The 24,501-nt window shown below is 36.5% G+C and overlaps 1 protein-coding gene across 1 annotated transcript; it reads left to right on the forward strand.

Moving 5' to 3' along the window:
- The first annotated feature begins 249 nt into the window (after positions 1-249).
- On the forward strand, positions 250-24,484 carry LOC106107617 (trifunctional purine biosynthetic protein adenosine-3). The gene is made up of 24 exons (XM_013288546.1): positions 250-754; positions 1,864-2,111; positions 2,344-2,524; positions 3,517-3,730; positions 7,477-7,607; positions 7,779-7,902; positions 8,267-8,489; positions 9,971-10,187; positions 10,571-10,769; positions 11,362-11,569; positions 12,104-12,351; positions 12,830-12,979; positions 13,885-14,047; positions 14,550-14,634; positions 15,153-15,399; positions 16,112-16,227; positions 16,713-16,848; positions 17,142-17,320; positions 18,084-18,194; positions 18,804-18,947; positions 20,613-20,774; positions 21,531-21,664; positions 22,965-23,088; positions 23,631-24,484. Exons 1-24 carry the CDS (start codon positions 584-586, stop codon positions 23,814-23,816), a joined length of 4,101 nt encoding a protein of 1,366 aa, XP_013144000.1. The 5' UTR covers positions 250-583; the 3' UTR covers positions 23,817-24,484.
- The last annotated feature ends 17 nt before the right edge of the window (positions 24,485-24,501 follow it).

Here is a 24,501-nt window from a genome sequence, read left to right on the forward strand (position 1 = left end):
TAAATTTCAACATACGATATTCAGTATTTACTCTAAATTAACTAGATCAAAGCATGCTAAATACTAAGACTCGGACTCATTGTGGTAACATAACAATTTCCTTGCTAGAGGAGAGAAAAGTAGGTTTTTTTATTCAAGACGGTGGTTTTATTTGCATTTTTATCCATTACTTATCTTTGTCACGTACTATAACAATTAGTATATTTTTTAAAAAATCTTTCTCATCAAGAAATTACATACAATACGCATAAGTTGTATTTGATACTTAAGCTTGTTATCAAGAAAATTACTATAAATTGCGTCAGATGTTAACTTAATTATCGTTATCAATTTTATTTTGCTTATTGCACTGTGTCAGTTGACAGCGAATGTCGAATGTATTCAGATGACACATGGCACAAACATCAAACAAGTTAAAGTGGCATTTAAAACTTTTATTAACTTTTTCAACTTTATCAATTTAGTTTATTAAGTTTATATTGTATGTGTATTAGTTTTATATAGAAAATATATATTAAGTTTATGTGATCGAAAATTTTCAAGTACTATTTAACGTTTTTAATTATTACAAAAAGTATTTAACATGCCCGAAGCAAAAGTTTTAGTTATTGGTAGTGGAGGACGAGAACATGCACTTTGTTGGAAATTAGCGGACTCTCCATATGTAAAACAGATATATTGTGCACCCGGCAGTGTCGGCATTTCATCTGTGGACAAGGTTGAAAATCTCGATATCGACATCAAAGATTATCCAGTAAGTTTTAAAATAATTAAAATTACAATTCAAAGGATGTACAGTCCACAGCAGTATTACCTACAGCAGCATTTGCCCGCTCGAATGGTCCAATACCGTAACAACACAGAAAACCAGCATTAAATGGATGAAATCCAACATTTTGTCAAATTAGTAAGAGCCTGAGGCCAAATGCTAGTTCTTCTAGCATTCCGATCCTATTCTTATAAGAGAGGAAGCGGTACCAGCATTCCATACATCCCATATTGTACATTAAAGATCAATGCATATTGTTAAAGATGTTTTCGGGTACCAATTATTAAATTTTATAAAAATTGCCATTTACTGAAAGAAAATTTCATCTTTGTATTGCTGTAGAAATTTTTAATAATTTGTGAACAAGTTATAGTCATGACTTTCAATTATCGAATTTATTAAATTAGTTATGGAATATCTCACTTATTATTATAAAGTATTATGGTAATTGATGACCTTCTCTTAAAATATATGTACAGATTTGCTTTCGCCGAAATAAAAAACAAAGTAGCCTATGTGTTCTTCCAGACTATCCTCTAGATCTTATGCCAAATTTCATCAAGATCTGTTCAACCATTTATGCTACAGACTCTAACAAACATCCATCCATCTAAACATTTTCATTTATATATATATATATAATGAAACAGCTATGGACAGTGATCTTTGTCTTGAATTTATAAATAAAAATTTGTGTTCGTATTTTAAAGAATTGAATAATAGCAGAAATTTATCAATTCCATAAATTTTAAGAAAGCTATCACATTGATAGCCTTTGACCTGCTTTGTTCAAATTCGTTCATTTTAAACTTTTATCACAATTAATTGTATGAACCATTTTTGTGGAGAGAAATTACATATCTAAACTGATGTAAATATTTAAAATTAAACTTACATTAAAAATCCTTAACTTGTTTTTCTATCATTTAGTAACTGCTATGATTTATTTGAATTCATCTCTCTATAAGAAAAAAGTTATATACACATAATAGTTTCATAATCTCTTTTTAAATATGTGTTATTTCATTATCACATAAATAATCTGCTTATCTTTTGTTTTACCCTGTGAAAAAACTGACTGTAACATTTCTCAGGCAATAGGAAAATGGTGCAAAGAAAACTCAATAGATTTGGTTGTCATTGGTCCAGAAGACCCATTAGCCAATGGGATTGTAGATGCACTGGCCCCATTAGGCATACAGTGCTTCGGCCCCAAGAAAGCTGGTGCGGAGATTGAAGCCAATAAAAGCTGGTCAAAGAAATTCATGATGAAGTACCAGATACCTACAGCAAGGTTCCAGTCCTTTAATGATGCTGCTGCTGCTAAGGAGTTTATCAAAAGGTGTCTTAGTGTTTAATTAAGTCTACACAATCTTCATTTAGTATATGTCAACCATTTGCAAGGAATAAAAAAGACATTAGTTGACTATACTACTTGAATATCTATGCCATCATTCAGCTAGATCTGTTAAACTGTTTTGTAGAAGCAAGCTTTGGCATTTATAATATTAGTATGATTCTGTTTAATTCTGGTGGTAATGTTTTTAACATATCTGATTACTTTTTCCTTGTAGTGCTCCATACCCAGCATTAGTGGTGAAGGCATCAGGTCTAGCAGCTGGCAAGGGTGTGGTTGTGGCTTCCAGTAAAGAGGAAGCCTGCCTGGCAGTTGATGAGATATTGACAGATGCTAAGTATGGTTCTGCTGGACAGACGGTTGTGATCGAAGAATTGTTAGAAGGAGATGAAGTTTCCGTAAGTTATTTTTAACCGAGTTACTAAAACAAGGACGATATTAATTCATCTGTTTTTTCGTTTAGCATCTTGTATTGTTATATTTAAGGACTTTAAGGACTTCTCCCACCACTGGCTGATAGAGGCTTAGATAGCTAAAAAATGACGTCACTGTCAGTTAAGAGAACAAAATCTGATATTTCCATCACATGTTTTACATTGATTGTTATCGGACAATTTACAATTTGGTGGGACAGGCCCTAAGACTCACAGCAAATTAAAACTGGATTAAACCATAGTCAATGAATACTTTTTTAAAATTTGTCCGACCATTGTTTACTTTTAAATAGATTCTAATTACAATACCATTATGCCACTGTTGTTAATGTTTTCTTTCATCTTCGAGAATAGTTTATTTAAAAGAAAATTATGGAATCTTAGTTTAGTATATTGATATTTCATACATTTCTATTAATTGTTCATTTAATTATCATATGTTTTACTCGTAAACATATTGCGTCATCTCATATCTGTTATTCCAAACTACGTTTACCTCAAACTATCAATGTTTTTACACGACAAATATCTTAGGGCAACGTTATCCAGGGGTCAATCAAACTATGGCTTGACGACTCCGACCATTGGGGTCCTGGATAAGATTAAACAAAACAAGCTATTTTTGGAAATCTCTTTACCGTTAATTAGTTTTTTATGTTGCCATGACAACGGTCAACGGTCTGTATGTTTTTATAGTACCGATAAGTTTAATCTCTTATTTCAAGTAAATTATATATTATAATATATGGTTGGGGTTAACTTTATTAGTTCCTAACTGTTGCTTTCAGCTTCGTCTGAGTGTAATTAAAAAATAATAAAAACAGCCTTATTTACTCACTGAAAACGTAGCGTTTTAACAGTGAAAGAATTTTTTAAATCTGCCAAGTAATTTTTGAATTATCCAAATCTTTACTCTTTATAATATTAGCATAGATTTTAAACTTAATTCTTTCCAGGTGTTAGCTTTCACCGATGGCGAGACGGTATCCATGATGCCTCCAGCACAGGACCACAAGCGCGTTGGCGACGGCGACACGGGGCCTAATACGGGCGGAATGGGCGCCTACTGCCCTTGCCCGCTCATCACCAGGGACCAGCTCGCAGATGTACAGGACCAGGTGCTGCAGAGAGCTGTGGACGGTCTTAAGGCTGAGGGCATAAAATATGTTGGTAAGTAGAAAACATTCTTTTTTCATTAGGTGCTTAGCATTGTTATTGTTGCATTTTAATTATTTGATTGGTCACTAAGATCCTATGTATTATTTAAGCTAAGTCGACACTAAAGGGTACCTAAGTTAGGACTATACAAATTAGCGAGGGGCTCACTTAACACGGCATATGTCATTGCTTGTCAATGATTCATGGTTCAACACAGTACATATAGATAAAATTTCTGTATTTACCGAGGCAGACATTAAAAAAAATAATAAAAAAGAAAGTTTCCAGTCGTGAAAAGAATGCATCTTCAATGACATTCGGCAGTTCGTTATCGCATCGTAAAATATTCCGTTGTTTGTTAATTTTTACATCGCTTATTACGTTATTTTGTATTATCTGTGGCTTACAAAAGGTCAGCTGTTTGATTCGCAACCCTAGCGTTGTGTTGCCAACATACGTATTTATTATTTTATTTGTTTGTCCGTATGCTTGATTAGATCTAACCTATAGGGCTTTGTTTTTCATGATTTGTTTAATTATAGCTTAGCCTTATCGTATTTTTTGTATATGAGATTATATTTAATAAAAACAGGTAGTCTATAAATGCGATGTTTTGTTTAAATCATTATAAAATTAGTTGATATACATTTGTTTTTAATGTTCACGCGATAATTCAATACAGATAGAATTTTCTGGAACAAAATCCGATCGAAGATATTTAAAATCGAACATTTCTGAAACTACGTAATGTCTGGCATATATGATCTTACTTCTTACTAATATTACGAATATGAAAGTTTAGATGGATGGATGTTTGTTGGAGTTTGTAGCTTACAGCTGAACGGATCTGGATGAAATTTGGCATAGACGTAGGTGATAATCTGGAAGAACACATTGACTACTTTTGGTTTTTTTTTATTTCCACGCGAACGGAGTAGTGGGCGAAAGCTAGTACGCTATAAACTACGGCAAAAGATCTATCAAGCCAGTTGCAAATATATCAAAATAATAAAATGATATAGGGTGTTTATCTTAGGCGAGTGCGTTCCACCTCTGACCCTTGCACGTACCATCGGCACGAGTTGGTCGTTAGCTGATAGCTATGCCCTTTATGTCAGTTGACACATGTCTCTAGGCGCTGTTTACATAAGTATTTTCAACATTAGCTCGCTATATGTGTCACAGCTTATGTATCCAGGGTTATGATTATAAATTGGTACGTTTATTACTGATGCCCACGACGCGAAACCGGCCCTTGCACAATCTGGTTTTAACGCCACCTGTGTTACTATAATCCAATAATCGATCTTTTTTTAACCAAAAACTTTAGATAAGCAAAAATGTTTCCAATTGGACTTTATAATGACTTATTATAGGAATTTCTTGGTACTACATTTCCCTTCTGTATGTGTATATTACACATGTTACACAGTTAAGTTTACCCTTGTGTATATGTATAACAACCCGGCCTGTGTTACCTTTTTGTGTATTTTCTTAGACCAGTTCAAACCGGTTTGATTTACCAAGCGCACCTTATCGCTGTAGGTATCTTTCTCTCTTAATTTAACGATTATTTATGAAAGTAGATATAATAATGGTAATGTGGAGAAACTTACAGACTTAATTTAGTTAGTAATAAACCTTTATATAAACACAAATATAAAGGTATTATTTAATACTAGCTTACGCCAGCGACTCCGTCCCCGTAGAATTAATAAAAAAGCGAAACTAAGTAGCCTATGTTTTCTTCCAGACTATCCTCTACATCTATACCAAATTTCATCTAAATCCGTTCAGCAGTTTAGGCTACAAACTATAACAAACATCCATCCATCTAAACTTTCGCATTTTTAATATTAGTATGATTAGTATGAAATATGATTGTTAATACTTGCATTGGCGATGCCGACAATCTGGGCTCTCTGGAGAGTAACTACCATTAATATGGCCTTTTTCGTAGTAGTTTTTGTCTATTTTACATTTTTCGATTTTCTAGTGTCAACACTACCCTCCTCTCTGGCTACGCCCATGATATCTGCTTGTCTCTGTTTCGGTTGAAACTTTAACAACAGCGCCATCTAATTACCAAATTAGGAAACATTTTTCTAGTTCCATTAACATTCATAATTTCTAACTTTTATTATGCACTAATTAAGATCATGTGATATGCGGCGTAGAGCAGTATTAGCTAGTCAGTTATCACAACAGCGTCATACTCAGAGTCATCACACTTTGACCTCTTGTTTATCTCTTAAGTATACAACAGGGTCTATGTTCCTTAGGTTGTTCGGTTTAGGTATTTCATAGATATACTCGTATGCTTCAATGATCTTTGCCATCTTAGACTTGCAACCCTGGCTCCCGGGATATCCAAAATTTAAGGAAATTTTAACACAGGGGTTCAGAAATACGTTTATTAATGACTAGCTATTGCTCGCATCTTCGTCCGCGTGAAATTAAAAAATAAATAATAAAGTTAGCCTATGTTACTAACAGATTAATTACCTTTCAAACGGTGAAATAATTTTTCAAATCGGCCTAGTAATTTTTGAGTTATTTGAATACATACAAAAGTACAAATCTTTCCTCTTTATAATATTAGTATAGATTGCTAAACTGTAGTTAATGTATGTAAGTGATAATGTAGCTTTCTAATGATAAAGAAATATTTGAAATCGGTTCAGTTGTTTTGAAGCCCATTCAAATCTTTTCTTTTTCATATTTGTATAATAAAAGTCAAATGGACTATAGGATAATCTGTTGACTCCTCCTTTTTCTAAGAAAAATCTTTTTGGAAAATAGGACGTAAAACGTTTTCTTTATTAACTATATGAAAATTAATTTAATACAATATTGATAACCAATGCCACTAATAAGAAACAGCGATACAAGATAAATCGAAGTAAACATCAATATATATAAGCTATTGTAAAGTCAACTCAATTGCAATAACTTTAAGGATCATTTTCCTAATATCATGAAGATGTTCAAAGTGAGCAATAGACCAAAAAGTTGCGTCTGCGATGATAATTGTGACAAACAACTGAAGATCGTATGAACCAATGCCAAGGTTCAATGTCCCGTTCCGGGCATGGCAAAATGACGCAAAGTGTACATAAGCGTTAATTAAAATTTAATCTACAAATATGTTTTATTAGCAGTAAGACCTATCTTCCACTAATGCGACTAACGTCGCGACTATTCTATGTATAGTTGCGGAAATCCGTGGTGTTCTACTTAAAAAATTGCCTTGTTTATTGCAAAGAGACAAACGCCACCTCTTCCTACAAATAACTAATTAGATAACCAACGAAGGGATGATAAAAAAAAAACTAGCCGTGTATAACTAACCGAGTTTTTTTCGTACATATACATTTATAAGCTGCATTATATTCGTTTTTGTTCTGCGTCTTGTTTCAAAATGTTCCAACAATTATAGCTTTTGAGGGGCAACACCGCCAATTTCCCCGACTGTACATAAGTATTAGTTTCACTAAAATTGTACCTACTCTACGAGTCAAGAGTCACGTTAGGTGAAAAAGGTAACCACATTATATTATTACATCCACTATTTTTGAATAGATATAAACTGGAATCTGTTATACAAAGATAGCTAAAATTATAACGGTCAGATTCCACTGCTAATATCTCTGTAAAAACAGATTGTATAGAATAATATTTAGTGGAAGCCCATGACAAAGGTTATGCTGTATCATTTTTCAGTTTGTGTTTTGTACATAACAGTTATTTGTCCTCAGGTGTCCTGTACGCGGGTCTAATGATTACCAAATCAGGCCCTATGACCCTAGAGTTTAACTGCAGATTCGGAGACCCTGAGACTCAAGTTCTGATGATGTTGCTCGAAACGGACCTCTACACTATCATGAAGGTAATATCACGATGAGTTTTAGTTGGGTTAGCATGGTATAAGGGTCAGTTTCCATTTTCTAAACACTCCTAGTGTCAAAATAATGTGTCTTAGTGTGTTTTGGTAGTGGAAATTGACCCTAATTTTTAATAAGAATCAATTTTCGCAACTAAATCTTATATATTTTTATAGGCTTGTGTTAATGGCAACTTGAAACAACACCAAGTGACTTGGAACACGAAAATGAGTGCAGTCGGTGTTGTTATCGCTTCCAAAGGATATCCAGAAACTTCTACCAAAGGCTGCGTTATTAGTGGTAAGTAACAGAAATTAGTAAAATTGCTGTAACAAATAATTATACTTTTTTGACTTTTTTTCTATTCTTAGGCCCCATTTCTACTAGCATAGCATATAACTGCATAAACCTAGACTGCAAGAGATTATTATGTCTATAGTAACATTTCCACTAATTACCTTGACTAAACTTGTGCTAGTGGAAAGGCGTCTTATTATTGGTGTATTGGGGCATTGTAAATGTACAGTAGCGCAGACCTGGTTTGGATTCTAGCTCACTGTCGTCTATTAGTGGTTAAGTTATGCTAGTGTAGATTTTGGGTGTTACTAGCTTTAGTAAACTAGGTATTGGTGTGTAGTGACGTCACAGTGGTTTCTTACGTCAGGGCTGTCGCAAGTATCGTCGCAGCCAGGGCTGGCGGTGTTCCACAGCGGTGTGGCGCGAGGTGCTAACGGGTCGTTAGTGACGTGGGGAGGGCGCGTACTGTTGGTGGGTGCGCGTGCGCCGGCGCTGCGGGCGGCGGCGGCTGCGGCGACCGCAGCTGCTGCGGCTATAGACTTCCCAGGTGCACACTACCGGAAAGACATCGCACATCGTGCTTTCTCCAAGTAAGTGTTTAGTTTAACATTTTGTGTATTACTGGCATAACTTTCTGTTTCGTTTAGACAGTTAAATGTAATCACACTTCTTACTATGTTACTATCTTCTATTATAAATGCGAAAGTTTAGATGGATGTTTGTTAGAGTTTGTAGCCTAAACCACTGAACAGATTTCGATGGAATTTGGTATACATGTTTGGGTAGTCTGAAAGAACACATAGGCTTTTCATTTTTTTTAATTCCACGTGGACGGAGTTACGGGCGAAAGGTAGTCTAATACATTTTAATCCTTTTAAGAACTGTACGATTGAACGGTTAATAATATTTGGTCTGGTCTATCCATTCTGCATTGCTTTATTTATTTCTTCTCTTATTTCTATAATGGGTAACATCAGTCAGAGAGTAGGTCAAGGAGGGACAGGTACCACTCGTAGTATTTCTAAGTAGTTTTTATTATCTATTTTAAATGTTTTCTATTCTCTAAATCAGTAGAAGCATCTCACCTTTCGCTTAAAACGCATGTTTCCTATTTCTTATTGAATTTCTTTTGTCTTCTTATTTTCTTACTTCCTCTCTATTTTTGTTGTACTTGTTGTACTTTTTCGTAGTAGTAGTGCCGTGTTTGATCCTGTTATGTCGATTTGTTTCAGTGCGAAGTAACTCGACCAGGGAACGTGTTGCGATACAAAATAAATTTCACTATTGTTAACTTTGAACACTCTTTAATCATTCCAATTATCTTCGTTTTTCTTTCCAAATAAAATTTTTGGTTTATTCCTTTTTTGTTTTTGTTCCCTACCTTTGTTGCAAAAATCCATAAAACACGAAAGCACTTCCACTACATCAAAAAGAAAAAGGCCTTCAAAAATATAAATTCTTAACAAAGTCCAAACATTTGTATAGAATAGACTTAGAAATAAACACAAAGCTCCAATCGATGTATAAATCTGTACAAAGAAAGGGTGTAGTAAAACATATTTTTTATTGGACGCGCTCTTCAATTTATTTTTCTAAATTAATAGATATAAATCAGCTAAGAATACGTAGGTAATAAAAAAGACGAATTAAATAAATAGTGTAAACACTACATCAGGTAGCCATTAGCTATAAGAAAAGAATTAAAATCTATAGATTCCACTGACCTTAAAATGGACCAATTAGATCTCTAGTAATGATTAGGTGTATTCTAGCAGTTGACCATAAAATAGAAGCGTCTAACGCGCTGAAGTACTGCTGTGGATTTATTCTTTACTAGCTTTTGCTCGCGACTCCGTCCGCGTGGAAAAAAAAAGTAAGTAGCCTATGTGTTATTCCATTTTATCCTCTACATCTATACCTAATTTTATCGAAATCCGTTCAGCCGCTTAGGCTACAAACTCTAACAAACATCGATCCATCCATCTAAACTTTCACATTCATGATATTAGTATGATTGTACGGGTATTAAAGCTTTATTAGATTTAGTAGTAAATAGAATTTTATTCATCAGACTAAATGGCCTATCGTACTTGGAGAGTGGCGTGGACATAGACGCGGCTGCGACACTAGTTCGTCAGATAGAGCCGCTGGCGACGGCGACGCACCGCCGCGGCGTGCTCGGCCGCCTCGGCTGCTATAGCGGCCTGTTCCAGCTCTCCGCTATGGACCCCCGCCTTAAAGACCCTGTACTCGTACAGGGGACTGACGGCGTTGGCACCAAGCTCAAGGTAACTGAAAAAGCTAGTAGTCATCTCCCCGTCCTTATCCTGCCTACTTGTAAGCTCCCAGTTTTTGTTTTTCAGGTTAATTTATCTTCCGTCATCTCAGTCACTTCACGCAATCTCTTTCAATTCCTACCCCTACACTGATCGACAGTGTAGTCTTTCTATTTTTAAGAAAACTAAACTCCTTTAAAATTTAATTTTCTTTTCCACTAAGTGATTTGCTGCATGCGAATGAGAAAGCGTTACGCCTATTTCGAAAAGGAATACCGGCAATGCCTCGAATGTGCATAGAAATGTTCTGTTACAATAGCCGAGTTTTGAGAAATACAATAGTTTTGACAAAAGTTTTTAATTTAATACATTGTATATACAATATTTGTCTCAAGGTTGCACAAACTATGAAGAAGTTCGACACGCTCGGTCAGGATCTAGTGGCGATGTGTGTGAACGACATTTTATGCGCGGGCGCGGAGCCTTTCGCGTTCCTCGACTACATGGCGTGCGGCAGGCTGCAGGTCGACGTCGCTACTACTATCGTGAAGGGCATCGCTGATGCTTGTATCTTGTCTGGATGCGCATTGTTAGGTTAGTGACGTCATAAATCGATGTGTTAGGTTAGGTGTTAGGTTAGAATTTTTCGAATTTTAAAATTTCACTGGTATTTATGTTCATTTTGTATATACTATACTTACAACTGTTTAAAAATTTGTCACTGTGTGATGATTACTTTTTTATAGTCTAAAGTACCTGTGTATTTTTTTTAATTTTTCTTCATAAGCAATTTTGCTACGACGAAGTGAAACCCGTCTATAAATAGTACCTCTTTATGTCTGGCGCCTGGCGCGCTAATCTAATACGTCTGACATTGACAACTGTCATAGGGAAGGGACGTATATGCCAATGATCTAGTATTTTACTGATTTTTTTTTAACAGTATTTATCTCATTTGTCTCATTGTAAGCGAAACATTGTGTTTTTTCCAATCCTGTAATAATAACGAAGTAACTGCTCTAGCTGAGACTCCTGAGAGCCCTCGAGCTTAGTTACTCATAAACGAGGTATAGGCTAAGCGCCTTGTGCTCATCCACCTCAAGCCCGGCGAATCTGTAAATGCCTTATCAAGGTAAACAATGGCAACTCAGTCACAAAAAATGTTTATATATCTTTAAATGACTAGGGGGTGAGACAGCGGAGATGCCGAGTATGTATGAAGTAGGTAAGTATGACTTGGCGGGGTTCGCGGTGGGCGTGGTGGACGCGGGCGCGCAGCTGCCGCGCTCCAGCAGCCTGCGGCCCGGGGACGTGGTGCTGGGGCTGCCCTCCACAGGCCCGCACAGCAACGGATACAGCCTTGTGCATAGGATCGTCAGCGACTCACGACATAGGTACACTTTAGGAAAACGACACAAATACATTTTTATATTCTATACCAGAGGTTACCAACCATTGGCACGCGTAAAAAAATATACTACAAAAATACCACAAGACAATATTTTGGGCACGTCGATAATCACAAGAACACTACGAAAATATTATAAAGTAGATGCATATGGAATTGACGTTAATCGCAGTCAAAATTATACTTTTTAAAAAATGCCACTCATATGCATAAATGTTGGCCACCCTTAATCTATGCTATAATATTATAAAGAGGATTTTTTTTTGTGTGTATCGAAGTAACTCAAAAACTACTGGGCCGATTTCAAAAATTCTTTCACCGTTAAAAAGGTAATTTATCTGTTAGTGACATAGACTATATTTTTTAGTTCCACGCATGCGAAGTCCCGAGCAACAGTTAGTTCTATAAAAACATTCATACATCCTATAAGCAAGCATGGATCGATGTTTTAACATTTAATGCAATGTTTTAAGAATAATTCGTTTTCAAGATATCGTAATTATTCTTTTTAATTCCTCAGTTACCACGAAAAAGCACCATTTTCGACAACAAACAAGACATTCGGTGAAGAATTGTTGGAACCAACAGCGATTTACGTGAAGACATTACTACCAGCGGTCAAGAAGGGTGTTATAAAAGGGCTCGCCCACATCACCGGCGGCGGACTGCTCGAGAACATTCCCCGGATACTGCCGCCTGATGTCAAAGTTAAATTAGACGCTACCAAGTTCAGAATAAAGCCGGTATTCGGTTGGCTGCAAGCTAAAGGTAATACATGATAAATGTAAGTTTAGATGGATGGATGTTCGTTAGAGTTTGAAGCCAAAATGCTGTACGAATCTCGAGTAGATTTGTCATAAATGTAGAGGATAGTCTGGAAGAATACGTAGGCTAATTCTGCAATGGTTCAACGTATCTTATTGAAATGTGCCACAGTTGTGAAAAGTTTGTAAAATACATGGGATAAAGTTCATCCCCGAAATATGTTAAGTTCCCGAGGGATACGTAGATTTTTGTTTGTTTAATATGGCGCGGACGAAATCGCGGACAACAGTTTTATTATAAGTATAGATATAGATAGATTAATGTAAAAAAAAACTCCAATCTTAACTCATATAGTGTCAAAAATGGAATCCATTTTTTGTTTTTATTGTGCTGGGCTGCCACCCTCTTGTTATACTTTGATGCTGAAGGGCCTTAGCTACTTTATTTAATAAATCAGTCAATTTTCAAATATTTTTTACAGGTATGGTTTCTGATTTCGAAATGTTGCGTACCTTCAACTGCGGCGTGGGCATGGTGGTGATAGTGGCGGCCGCGGACGTCGACACTCTGCTGGCGATGGTGGAGGACCCCATTGACGTCATAGGTGTTGTGGAGGCTATGGGAAAAGAAGGTAATATATTTATGAATAAATGTTACAAAAAAAACAATTAAGTTTGCTATATACGGTCAGTTGAGACAGTTTCATTTGAACAATCGATTTTTTTTAGTTAAAATTGTGTACGGATCTTTAGTATGATTGATTTATGTTTTTATACTAAATTTGTTTTAATGATCGACTAAATACTGAATTAGTAGAAATTTGGTGAAGATTTTAATTTTGTTTAGTTGGTTTATTTTTCTTTTTAATTGTTTACGTCAGCGAAAGCCGAGTTTGATAAAACAGTTTATTTATAGTATGAGGAGGCGAGAGAGACACGTCTGTGTCAAACCATAATCTCTGCCTACCCCTTAGGATGTGGGTCGATTGTGTTGTACAATCAGGGAATCTAGCAGTGGGCCACCTTGAAATTACAGATAAGCAATAAGACGCAGTCTTTAAATGTATCTACAATTTATACTAATATAATAAACCGTAAATACACTACTTTGTGGCGTAGGATGTCAGCAAACAGCATGTTATTGAATAATTCCTTCTTCAATAAAAAGCCCTACAGTTATGACACGCTTTAAACTATATGTTTTAAGCTGTTAAACTTGAGGGGTAAATAAATTGGAAAAACACCTTCATATGGAAAAGGGACCATAAACTACAAGCTGACAACATCTAGGAAGCAAGCTTTCCATGGTAACGGTTATTGGGAAATGTTAAAGACCTTCGTTGTCATTCGTGCGTTTAAATTTGCGATTGAGATTTTGACAAATGTAAACAGTAAAATATAGTTTTTATACGGCTAATTCCTTTTAATTACCACGTCATTACACCTGCTACCTAAACCCTGAAAGACGTTTGTTGTATCGAATAATGTATTTGTGTAAGTGTTTCACCGCGTGTTTCCCCGACTGTACATCGTGCAGGCGGGCACCAGGTGGTGGTGGAGCGGTTCCCGGAGGCGATGTGCGGGCTGCGCGCGCCGTACGCGGACGCGCCGCCGGTGCAGAAGCCCCTCAGTTACAAAGACAGCGGCGTGGATATTGAAGCTGGAGACTCGCTTGTATCGCTTATCAAACCACTTGCAAGGTAACTGCTAATGCAAATATTAATATTTAAGGTGGGTGGGAATGGTCGTTTCGCCATTTTGGCGATTTTTTGTCACCTAATACTAAAAAAGCAAATTAATTGCACAGGGAGAGCTTTTTTAACAAATTTTAATAATAAAACTCTTGATTAAAAATTATTCTCGCATAGCAAGATTTTTTAGTATATAATTATTAAAAAACTTAAATAACTAGCTAGAACCCTGTGAATATAAAGTAAATTAACAAATATTAGATTAATTCGTCATGTCGGAGGAATACCCAGCAGAATTATAATTTAAAATGGCAAACGAGAAAATGAGCGACTGAATTCGCCAAAATAGCGAAGCGTCCTCAATACAAGTGGAAAACTAACTAATACGGTAAATTAAAATTTAAAAAATATTACTCCTTTCATTCTTTATAAAGCGTAAACAAGGTAAATGAACTAGAATGTGACCTGACTTACGAAATAAGGAACTTGACTTGACATCTTTTTATTGCAGATCAACAACTCGTTCAGGAGTGTTAGGTGGTCTCGGGGGATTCGGTGGTTGTTTCCAGTTGAAGGCCATAGAACACGAATATAAGGTAAAACTATATTACTAATTACTAGCTCTTTCCCGCAAATCCGTCCGTGAAAAATTAAAAATGTACCTACATATGTGCACTTCCAGCCTATCCTGTATGTCAATGACAAATTTCATTGTCATCCGTTCAGCCTTTTAGGCTACATATTTAACTAATATCCACCCATCTAAACTTTCGCATTTATAATATTAGTAAGATTGGTAAAAAGAATTCACTTTCTAAAATATTTTAGTGACTTATTACTTATTTTATTGTTTCAATTGTTTAGTGGTTTTTAAAGACTTTTTGACCATTTAATTACATTCAAAGCTACAGTAAATATTTACAATTATTTTTTCTATAGACAGTTGAAAATTTATCATTCTAAGAGCCTGTCGCACCAAATTGTAAATTGTCTCATAACAATCCAACGTGTAAAATATCGGATTTTGTTCCCTTATCTGACAGTGACGTTTTAAGCTATCTGAGCATCTATCAGCCATTAGGGGGACAATCCCTAAATATGTTTTACTTTATAGGACCCAGTACTAGTAGTGGCAGCTGACGGCGTAGGCACTAAGCTGCAGGTAGCCCAGCGCGCTAACAGACACGACACAATCGGTCTAGATCTAGTCGCGATGTGTCTCAACGACATCCTCTGTAACGGCGCTCGTCCTCTCACTTTCCTGGATTACTTCGCCTGTGGAGCTCTGGATGTGAATGTTGCTAGAAGAGTGGTAGCTGGGATTGCTGATGGTTGTCGACAAGCTAATGCTGCACTTATAGGTATGTTTACCTACAATGAAAATGTTTGCCTATAAATGATGTCGTATGTTTAGATTTTTACTTTCTGTAAAAGAATGTTTTCAATAGAGAAAAAATTCTAAAAATCCAATCTTTCCTCTCATTTGCTAAGTTTTAAAGATTAATTTTTAATTAAGATAGCTGATGCCTGTGACTTTGTCCATGCAATTTTAAGATAAAAAAGTAGCATATAATATGGTCGTCTATGTCAGCTACCCTTCTGTAAAAGTACGGTCGAAATCAGCCCAGCTGTTTCGGATATTTAACCATTGTATGTCTATACTAGATCTTGGTCCGTATGAAATTAAAAAAATAGTAAAAAATAGTCTATTTTACTCACAGACAAGTTATCTTTATAACAGTAAGGGAAATTTTGAAATCGGCCTAGTAGTTTTTGAGTTATTTCAATACAAACAAAAATATAAATCTTTGTAATATTACTAGCTTTTGCCTGCGACTCCCTACTCGTATTATTTAAAAATATTAATAAAGAAACGAAAAAAATATAGCCTTATGTTACTCACAAATAAATAACCTTTCTAACGGTGAAAGAATTTTTAAAATCGATCCAGTAGTTTTCGAGCCTATTTATTACAATCAAACAAAGTTTTCCTCTTCATATTATTAGTATAGACAATAGATTTATAAGTGTTTAATGTATAAATGTATATATAAAAATGTATTATGTATATAGGTGGGGAGACTGCGGAGATGCCGGGCATGTACCCGGCGGGCGTGTACGACATCGCAGGCTTCGCCCTCGGCGTGGTCGAGCGCTCGCACATCCTGCCCAAGATTAATGACATCACGGTACAATGACGTCATCACTCAATATACAACAACCATCACGTGACAGTTGGAAATTTTGTGAATGTCACCTTGACAGTGTATTTTGACCAATAGGAGAGGCAACTGCACGGATGTCGCCATTTTAATTTCGAAATTCGATTTTTAAAAATACTGGCTTATAGTTTGGTTTTGTTTTTAATATAGGAGAAATTCGTTGAATTTTCTTATTAATGGCAACTCTAAAAACTAGCAGCCCCCTGTCAATGTTTAAAAAAGTGCTATAAGATCCTTCTAAGTCTATAATCTAAACTGAAATATCCTATTTCCAACTGACATAACCATAAACACATGTCGCCCTTTTTATTTATAAATCTTTACTGGCATGACTAAAAGGGGCATATTTGTTTTTAAATTAAGAAGTTTTTGAACTAATCCTATAGTCATTTTACCGCTTATTGAAGTTATGGTAGTTGCCGTATCAACTTTATTTTCTTTTTGTTTGTTAGGTTGGCGATATAATAATAGGTCTACCGTCAAACGGGGTGCACAGCAACGGCTTCAGTCTGATACACAAGCTGATGAAGAAGGCCGGACTCACGCTAGAAGACAAGGCTCCCTTCAGCAAGGAGGGACTCACACTGGGTATTCTTTTCGTACTTATTGACATTTGAAACATAAATTCTTCGCTTTAGTAGGGAATCTCTAAAGATAATTTTAATAACAGAGTCCCTTTCATTTACAATAGAGCCCCTTCACTTTATAACAGAGTCCCTTCTCTTTATATCAAGGCCCCTTTTTGGATGTTTGAATATTTATTGCCACAAATAGAAGAAATTACATATACGGAGTAATTCTAAAGAAAACAGATCTAATTTTTATGACAAAGCCTTTAAGCTAAGTTAAGAAATTATTTAAAAAATATATAAATATGTTAGGCGAGGAGCTAATAAAGCCGACGCGTATCTACGTGGAGAGCGTGCTGCCGGCGCTGCAGCGCGGCGCGGTGAAGGCGGTGGCGCACGTCACCGGCGGCGGCCTGCTGCACAACCTGCCGCGCGTCATGCCCGACTGCGTGCGCGCGCGGCTCAACGCGCACTGGTGGCACGTGCACCCGGTAAACTCGCCACTATAACTTGGACTGCGACGCGATTTTACTGTACAGTCGCGGAAATCCGCGGCGTTATACTTTCAGTAACTCTGTTTTATAAGGTGTATAAGGTAAAATTTTATTCATTACTAGCTTCCACTCGCGAATCCGTCCGCGGAAAATTAAAAAAAAATGAGTAGCTTATGTGCATTTTTAGACTATCCTCTACTCAACAACCTCTACTTTTATGACAAAAATCCGGGGTGTTATACTTACAGTAACTGTTTTTGCTTAAATTGTTCAATTGAGGGAATAGTAAAGGGCCAATAGCCTAATGGTTTGGGGTACGGACTACCGATCATGCGGTCAAGGGTTCGAATCCCGCCATTCGACTATTGTGAACCATATCATAGCACAAGCCTAGAGCTTAATTGGAATGGTTAAAGGAAATATTAGTAAATTAACAAAAATCGACTAATATTTTAGATAAAAAAAAAATTACTTATCTGAGACCTTTAATATGCACCACGGCTGTTATAAAATTGAAAAATGTTATTTGTAATGTTTTATAATTTATAGTTGCTCGCGATTTCGTCCGCGTGAAATAAAAAAAATTGCCTATGTTACTCATTGATAACTTTTTGAGGTAAAAGAATTTTTGAAACCGGGCCAGTAGTTTTTTTTTATTTTAATACATACAAATATACAAAGACTAGTATAGATATAGATAAACAACTGTTTTTTCATGTTTTTTTACGATTTTTCTAATTATTTATATATATTTTATTAGGTGTTCGCGTGGATAGCGGATACGGGTTCAGTGAAGGATGAGGAAATGCTGCGAACCTTCAATTGTGGTATTGGAATGGTGCTGATCGTCTCCCCGGAGGACCAGGCGGATGTAAGCTATATCCCTCTCTTTCTATTTTCATAAGAAAGAAAGAGATAGCATATTAACAGTACAAAAATCGATACTTTTTGTATACTGTTTTTAATTTCTTGTCTTGATTTATTCTGGTGTTATATAATAATGCAGTAAAACTCTATTGTTAGCTCAAGACAATATTGCATATTGTTGAAATTACATTTGACTAGCTTTCGCCCGCGACTCTGTCTGAAATAAAAAAAAAACAATACTTTTAGTCCCTTTTCCTTACCACCCTTATATTAAGAGAAAGGAATGGGAAGGAAAAGTGGATTTGACGGCGGAGAAGACGCATAGGAAGGGGAAATGTCCTCTTTATGTGCACCTCTTCCTCTGTCAATGAAGGGTAGGCAACGCATCTGAAATTACGGATGTTTACGGGCAGCAGTAGCTTTCCATATCGGTGGATTCAGGCAGCTTGCTCGTTTGCCACCTTATATTATAAAAAAAAAGTAAGTAGCCTATGTGTTCTTTCTATCCATTACGCCAAATTTCATTAAGATCCGTTCACTCGATTAGGCTACAAACATCCATAAATCTAAACTTTCGCATTTATAATATTAGTGATAATGTGTTATGTTGCAGGTGATGAACATAACCCGTTCGTTCGGCGCGATGGTGATAGGGTCCGTGCAGGCGCGGCCGGCGGGCGGCGCGCGCGTGCTCGTCGACAACTTCGCCTCCGCACTCGACTTCACCCGCCGCATGCCGCTGCTTAATAACAAACGTGTATGTTCTAAAGAGCGTCGGTGGCTTGTGGTTTAAGCACATGACTTGTAATCTACAGGTATTGGGTTCGAATCCCGCCATGAACCAATGTGATTTTCGATTTTTCGAATTTTCATATGTACATAATTTACGACGTTCTTACGATGAAGGAAAACATCGTGATGCACCCTGCACATATCGGCGAAGAAATTCAAAGATATGTGTGAAGTCAACTAACCCGCACTGGGCCAGGGTGGTTGACTATGGCCTAGTCACCCTAACTTTAGGGTAGACGGAGTCTAGCCCCTCGGTGGGGACGTATAGTGAGCTGGTGATGATGATGATGATGTTCTAAAAGTTTTATTATTATGGGAAAATGCCTTACGAATATTATCCTACTGCTCATAATGTTTATGTTTATGTCTATCACTGTGTGTTTCCCTGCTAGTACTTACATCAATATGTATGTATATCTATGTGTTATTTAACATTATGTTCTAGGTTTGTGACTTGTGCCTTTTTATCGACATCTGTTAATCGTTTTCTTATCTAAAGCTTCTGTTTTACTATATTTTTGTATGAATAGTGTAGTTTAAGGTAATCTGGTCTTGTTTCATTTTAAAATCTAGTCACTTGAAAGTTTTTTACGAATTAAGACGATAACCAATAAATTTTACAATTGTACGCAGCTAATTGATTTGTTGATACGTGTCCTTTATTTAAAAAATGGCACTGTTTATATCTTTTAAGTAAACCTATATTTTCGTAATTGTAACACCACCAAATTCCCTAATTGTACAATTTAATGTTGGAGTTTTTATATGCTTTGTTACTGGCAGGCAACATTTTACACAGATAGGATGATTTTAATAATTTAAAATTTTATAAGGAATTATACTTGAGTGTGACACTTATCACGACACGTACCGGGTAACATACAAAATATGAGACTGTATTAAATATAAAATATGCTTGTTTTATGCTAATAAGTAGCTGGTCCCCTGCGGCTTCATCAGCATGAAATTATGAAAATTTTATGTTATTGTTTACATTTATCAAATTATCAATAGCAAATGTCAAAATGACATGACATGATAAACCTTGACAATCTTGCTTTCTTGATGTTGGCAGCAACTTATTGCCCCTTTCCCACATTAGGGGTTTTATCCAAAATATGTACCCCCTAAGTTTACGGCGTTAAAATATATAGCCTAAAGCGTGACGTAAGTGTAGGACTTTTTTTTATAAAAGGAATTATTGAAAAATATGCTGTAATTGCAGACATCTTAGGCAACAAAGAAGTGTGTGTTTACGCTTTATTATAATAGTATAGATATACCAATTGTATATGTGAATACAGTATTTGAATAGAGTCCGGGAGGGCGGAATATACCTGTCCCACATTTTTGACCGACTTCCTAAAAGAAGGAGGTACTCAATTCGTCTGTATGTTTTTTTTTATGTGTGTTGCGGCATAATTTTTATTCATCAACTTCTACAGACTCTTGGTCCGTACTCTTTTTTGCACAGTTTGTTTTTCTTTTCTTTCTCTTCACTAGTGAGTTCCTTTTTTTTAAAATACAATTATACTACTACTTATACTAGCACGACAGTTGTCAGTGGCGTGGGACGTCTCTGAACGGAGAGTAATCCCGCATTTAGTAAAGCGAAGTACTCGTGTGTCAGGTGGCGGTGCTGGTGTCGGGCGGCGGCAGCAACCTGCAGGCGCTGGTGGAGGCGGCGCGCGAGCCGGCGCACTGCATGTGCGCGGAGGTGGCGCTCGTCGTCTGCAACAAGCCCGCCGCGTACGCACTCAAACGCGCAGAGGCCGCCGGGATACCCGCACTGGTATGCACCAAACACACACATAAAAACACTTGGAAATTAATCTACACGTTACAATTCATTTTTCCATGACTGATGTTCCCGTGCGGCTTCATCAGCATGTAATTATCATAATTATTTATTGTTCACATTTGTCAAACTATCAAAATGACAAACGTTACAAGCAAGATTTTACTTCCTTGATGTTGGCAGCAACTTATGGTCTCTTTCCCACATTAAGGTTTTTATTAAAAATATTTACCTCGTAATTTTAATGGCGTGAAAATATATAACCTAAGTAAGTGTAGGGCTTTTTTTATTAGAAAAAGATTTATTCAAAAATATGCTGTGATTGTTGACATCCTATGCCACCATTCCCGTCAGTCCGTCAGACCGGACCCAACCCGGTAAGCATTTTTTTTTTTGGGCGGCCTTCTGCCGCCCCGACGTTCTCCCCCTGGCGTGGTGAATCCAAGGACTTTGTTTACTTTATTTTATTTAAAATACAATACTTACAGTTCCACTATGGAATACTATCATTAACACATTTTAAAATTCATACCTATTTACAATTAAAAAACATTAAAAAAAAACAATAAGTTACTCCGTAACCCGGCAGCATTGCAATACACATTTTAAATACTTCTTAAATTACGTGTTTATTATTTCTTATAACTTTGTTTTTTTTTTGGAAAGATTAAATGTTATTTTATATTTATAATATATTATATGGGATAAAAACATTTAAATTTTCATTTTAACCGTTGCTATTTTTTATAGGTGTTCAATCACAAGGATTACAGTTCTCGCGAAGAGTTCGACCGCGCGGTGTGCGCGGCGCTGGAGGCGCACCGCATCGACCTCGTCTGCCTCGCCGGCTACATGCGCATTCTCTCCGCGGAGTTTGTTGAGAAGTCAGCATACCATCATACTTATACATATTTTTATAAGGTGGCAAGCTAGCAAGCGTCCTTAATCCGCCAAAATGGCGAAGTGACCGCTGCCCATAGACAATAACGGATGCACATAAAGAGGATATTTCCTTTCCATATGCGTATCCATATTACCTTTCCGTCTTATACTTATGAGAAAAAAGGGACTAAAGTCTTTTTTTTTATAACATAAGGTGGCAAACGAGCAAGCGGCCACCTCAATCCGCCAAAATGGCGAAGCGACCGCTGCCCATAGACATCCGCAATTGCAGATGCGTTGCCTACCCTTATCCGACGGAAGAGGAGACGCACATAAAGAGGATATTTCCCCTTCCTATGCATCTCCGTCAAATCCACTTCCTCTTCCCATCCTCTTCTTGTGAGAAAAGGGTGGTAAAGAGAAAGGGACTAAAATTAGGGCTCCGGCACCACACTCATCAGACGAAACACGGAATTGCTTCCATTTCACGCCTGTCTTCTGTGTGGTCGTGGTATTACAACTGGCGTGCTGGCCTATTCGTGCTAAGGTGTTAAAGCGGGCACTACCACTGTAGAGTCGTGTCTCTGACACCACACTCATCAGACTACGCGGAATTTCTCCCACTTGACTCCTGTCTTCTGTGTGGTCGTGGTATTGCATTGCGAGCCGACCCTACAGTACGAAGATGTTAAGGCGGGTTCTACCACTGTTAAAGTGGTAATGTTATAAATGGGATAGTTTAGATGGATCCATCTACTACCGCATTTATAATACAGTAGAATCTCAATAAGTTAAATTCCAAGGGAAAATTGTCAGTGGTAGTGCCCGCTTTAACATGTTAGCAGTGCAGGGCACGCCCCCAGTAATACCACGACCACACACAAGACACCCGTCAAATGGACGCAATTCCGTGTTTCGTCTGATGAGTGTGGTGGCGGAGGCCTAATTTAAGTCCCTTTCTCTTTACCACCCTTTTCTTATAAGGAGAGGTTGGAAAGAGGAAGTGGATTTGACGGTGGAGATGTTGCATAGGAAGGGGAAATATCTTTATGTGCGTCTCCTCCTCCGTCGTATAAGGGTAGGCAACGCATCTGTAATTGCGGATGTCTATGGGCAGCGGTCGCTTCGCCATTTTTTGCGGTTTCAGGTGGTCGTTTGCTCGTTTGCCACCTAATGTTAAAAAAAACACAAAATTAAGTTATAGAGGTTTTAAGTTATCAAGGGTCTATGTTGAAGAAGGGAACATATTATTTTTTGAAGTTACCTATGTACTGTAGTAGTATTAGTTACCTTTGTATGTAGATGGAAGGGTCGCCTAGTGAACATCCACCCGTCGCTGCTGCCGCGGCACCGCGGGCTGCACGCGGCGCGCCAGTGCCTGGCCGCCGGCGACGCGCACTCCGGCTGCACCGTGCACTTTGTTGATGTAAGTACTACCAGGGAAACACGCGGTGTCACACTTTCAGATACGCGTTTTTTTTTTCTTTTGATCGACTTCCCAAAAGAAGGTACTCAATTCGTCTGTATGTTTTTAAACGTTTCTACTTGTTATGAAAAAGACTTTTAATGAATAAATTTAGGTACATTATAATAAAAAAATGTTTACGAAAAAATATCCAATAAAAAAGTTTTGTCTAATTTGTCATGTGCATAATTGCCTTGCTTTTTTACAAATAAATTGATAACTCCGCGGAGTTAAAAAAATACATGTTAAAAAATCTATGTTTATTTTGAAATTTCCTTAAGATTTATAGATAAGAACTAAAAAGTAGGTAGCCTTTATGATGTTCCAGACTATATTCTACATTTATGTCAAATTTCATTGAGATCCATTAAGCCTTTTCGACGATACCTTTTGACTAACATCCATCCATCCATCAATTATTAAAATATTAATTGTAAGATTGCCAGATATTTCACAACTATGTTTTTAAGAGCAATTTTTTTAATAATTTTATATAATTTCAGGCTGGAGTAGACACAGGTCCAATAATAACACAGGAGCGAGTGCCGGTACTCAAAGACGACACTGAGGAGAGTCTTACCGAGCGCATCCACCAAGCGGAGCACCGCGCCTACCCGCGCGCGCTGCGGCTGCTCGCGACTGGTCGCGTGCGACTCAGCGCACAAGGGGAGGTACTCTTCCACACTTAGACCACACTTAAAAAAATAACTTAACTAACTATATAAACTGATTAAAGTCCCATATTTGATTAAAAAGGCATTTATTTAATTAAAAGTAAATAAAACTATGCTTTATCTTTTGAAATACGATAAAAAATTGTCTATTTTTACTCACACAATTATGACGATATTTAAAAAAATTACAAAAAATCTGTTTTTTGCTCAATATAATATCGATTCTAAAAAAAACATGTGCCTATTATCTGTGCCTTAATAGTAATAAAGTTATGTTCCTATAATTTTGCAAGTAAATATTAACACATTCAATGCTAATAAGATTTTTACAAGTCTTCCAGTATACATACATTTGGAGTTTTTATTTAATGTGTAATTTAATTTAAGCACTGGCATAAAAACATTTTTTTTTTGTGGCATTGAATGTTTATGAGAAAATCAAAGCATGTTATTTGTTAATCTATGACAATTAATGTCTTCCATAGACAATATTTCAGATTTTTTACATTCCACATATTTTACAAAATACTTTATTAATCTGCAATTTATTATTGAATTTACACAAATGTCAACAAATAAACTCGAATATTTTCATCTGGTATTTTAAGTAGATTTAATTTGTTAATATATTGTAGACATTTTTAATAATTTTAGAGAATGTTTAAATAAAAAGATTTATTATACAATATTGTTTTATTTT

The sequence above is a fragment of the Papilio polytes genome, unplaced genomic scaffold, assembly GCF_000836215.1.
Source record: "Papilio polytes unplaced genomic scaffold, Ppol_1.0 DF821956.1, whole genome shotgun sequence".
In the NCBI taxonomy this organism is placed as follows: domain Eukaryota; kingdom Metazoa; phylum Arthropoda; class Insecta; order Lepidoptera; family Papilionidae; genus Papilio; species Papilio polytes.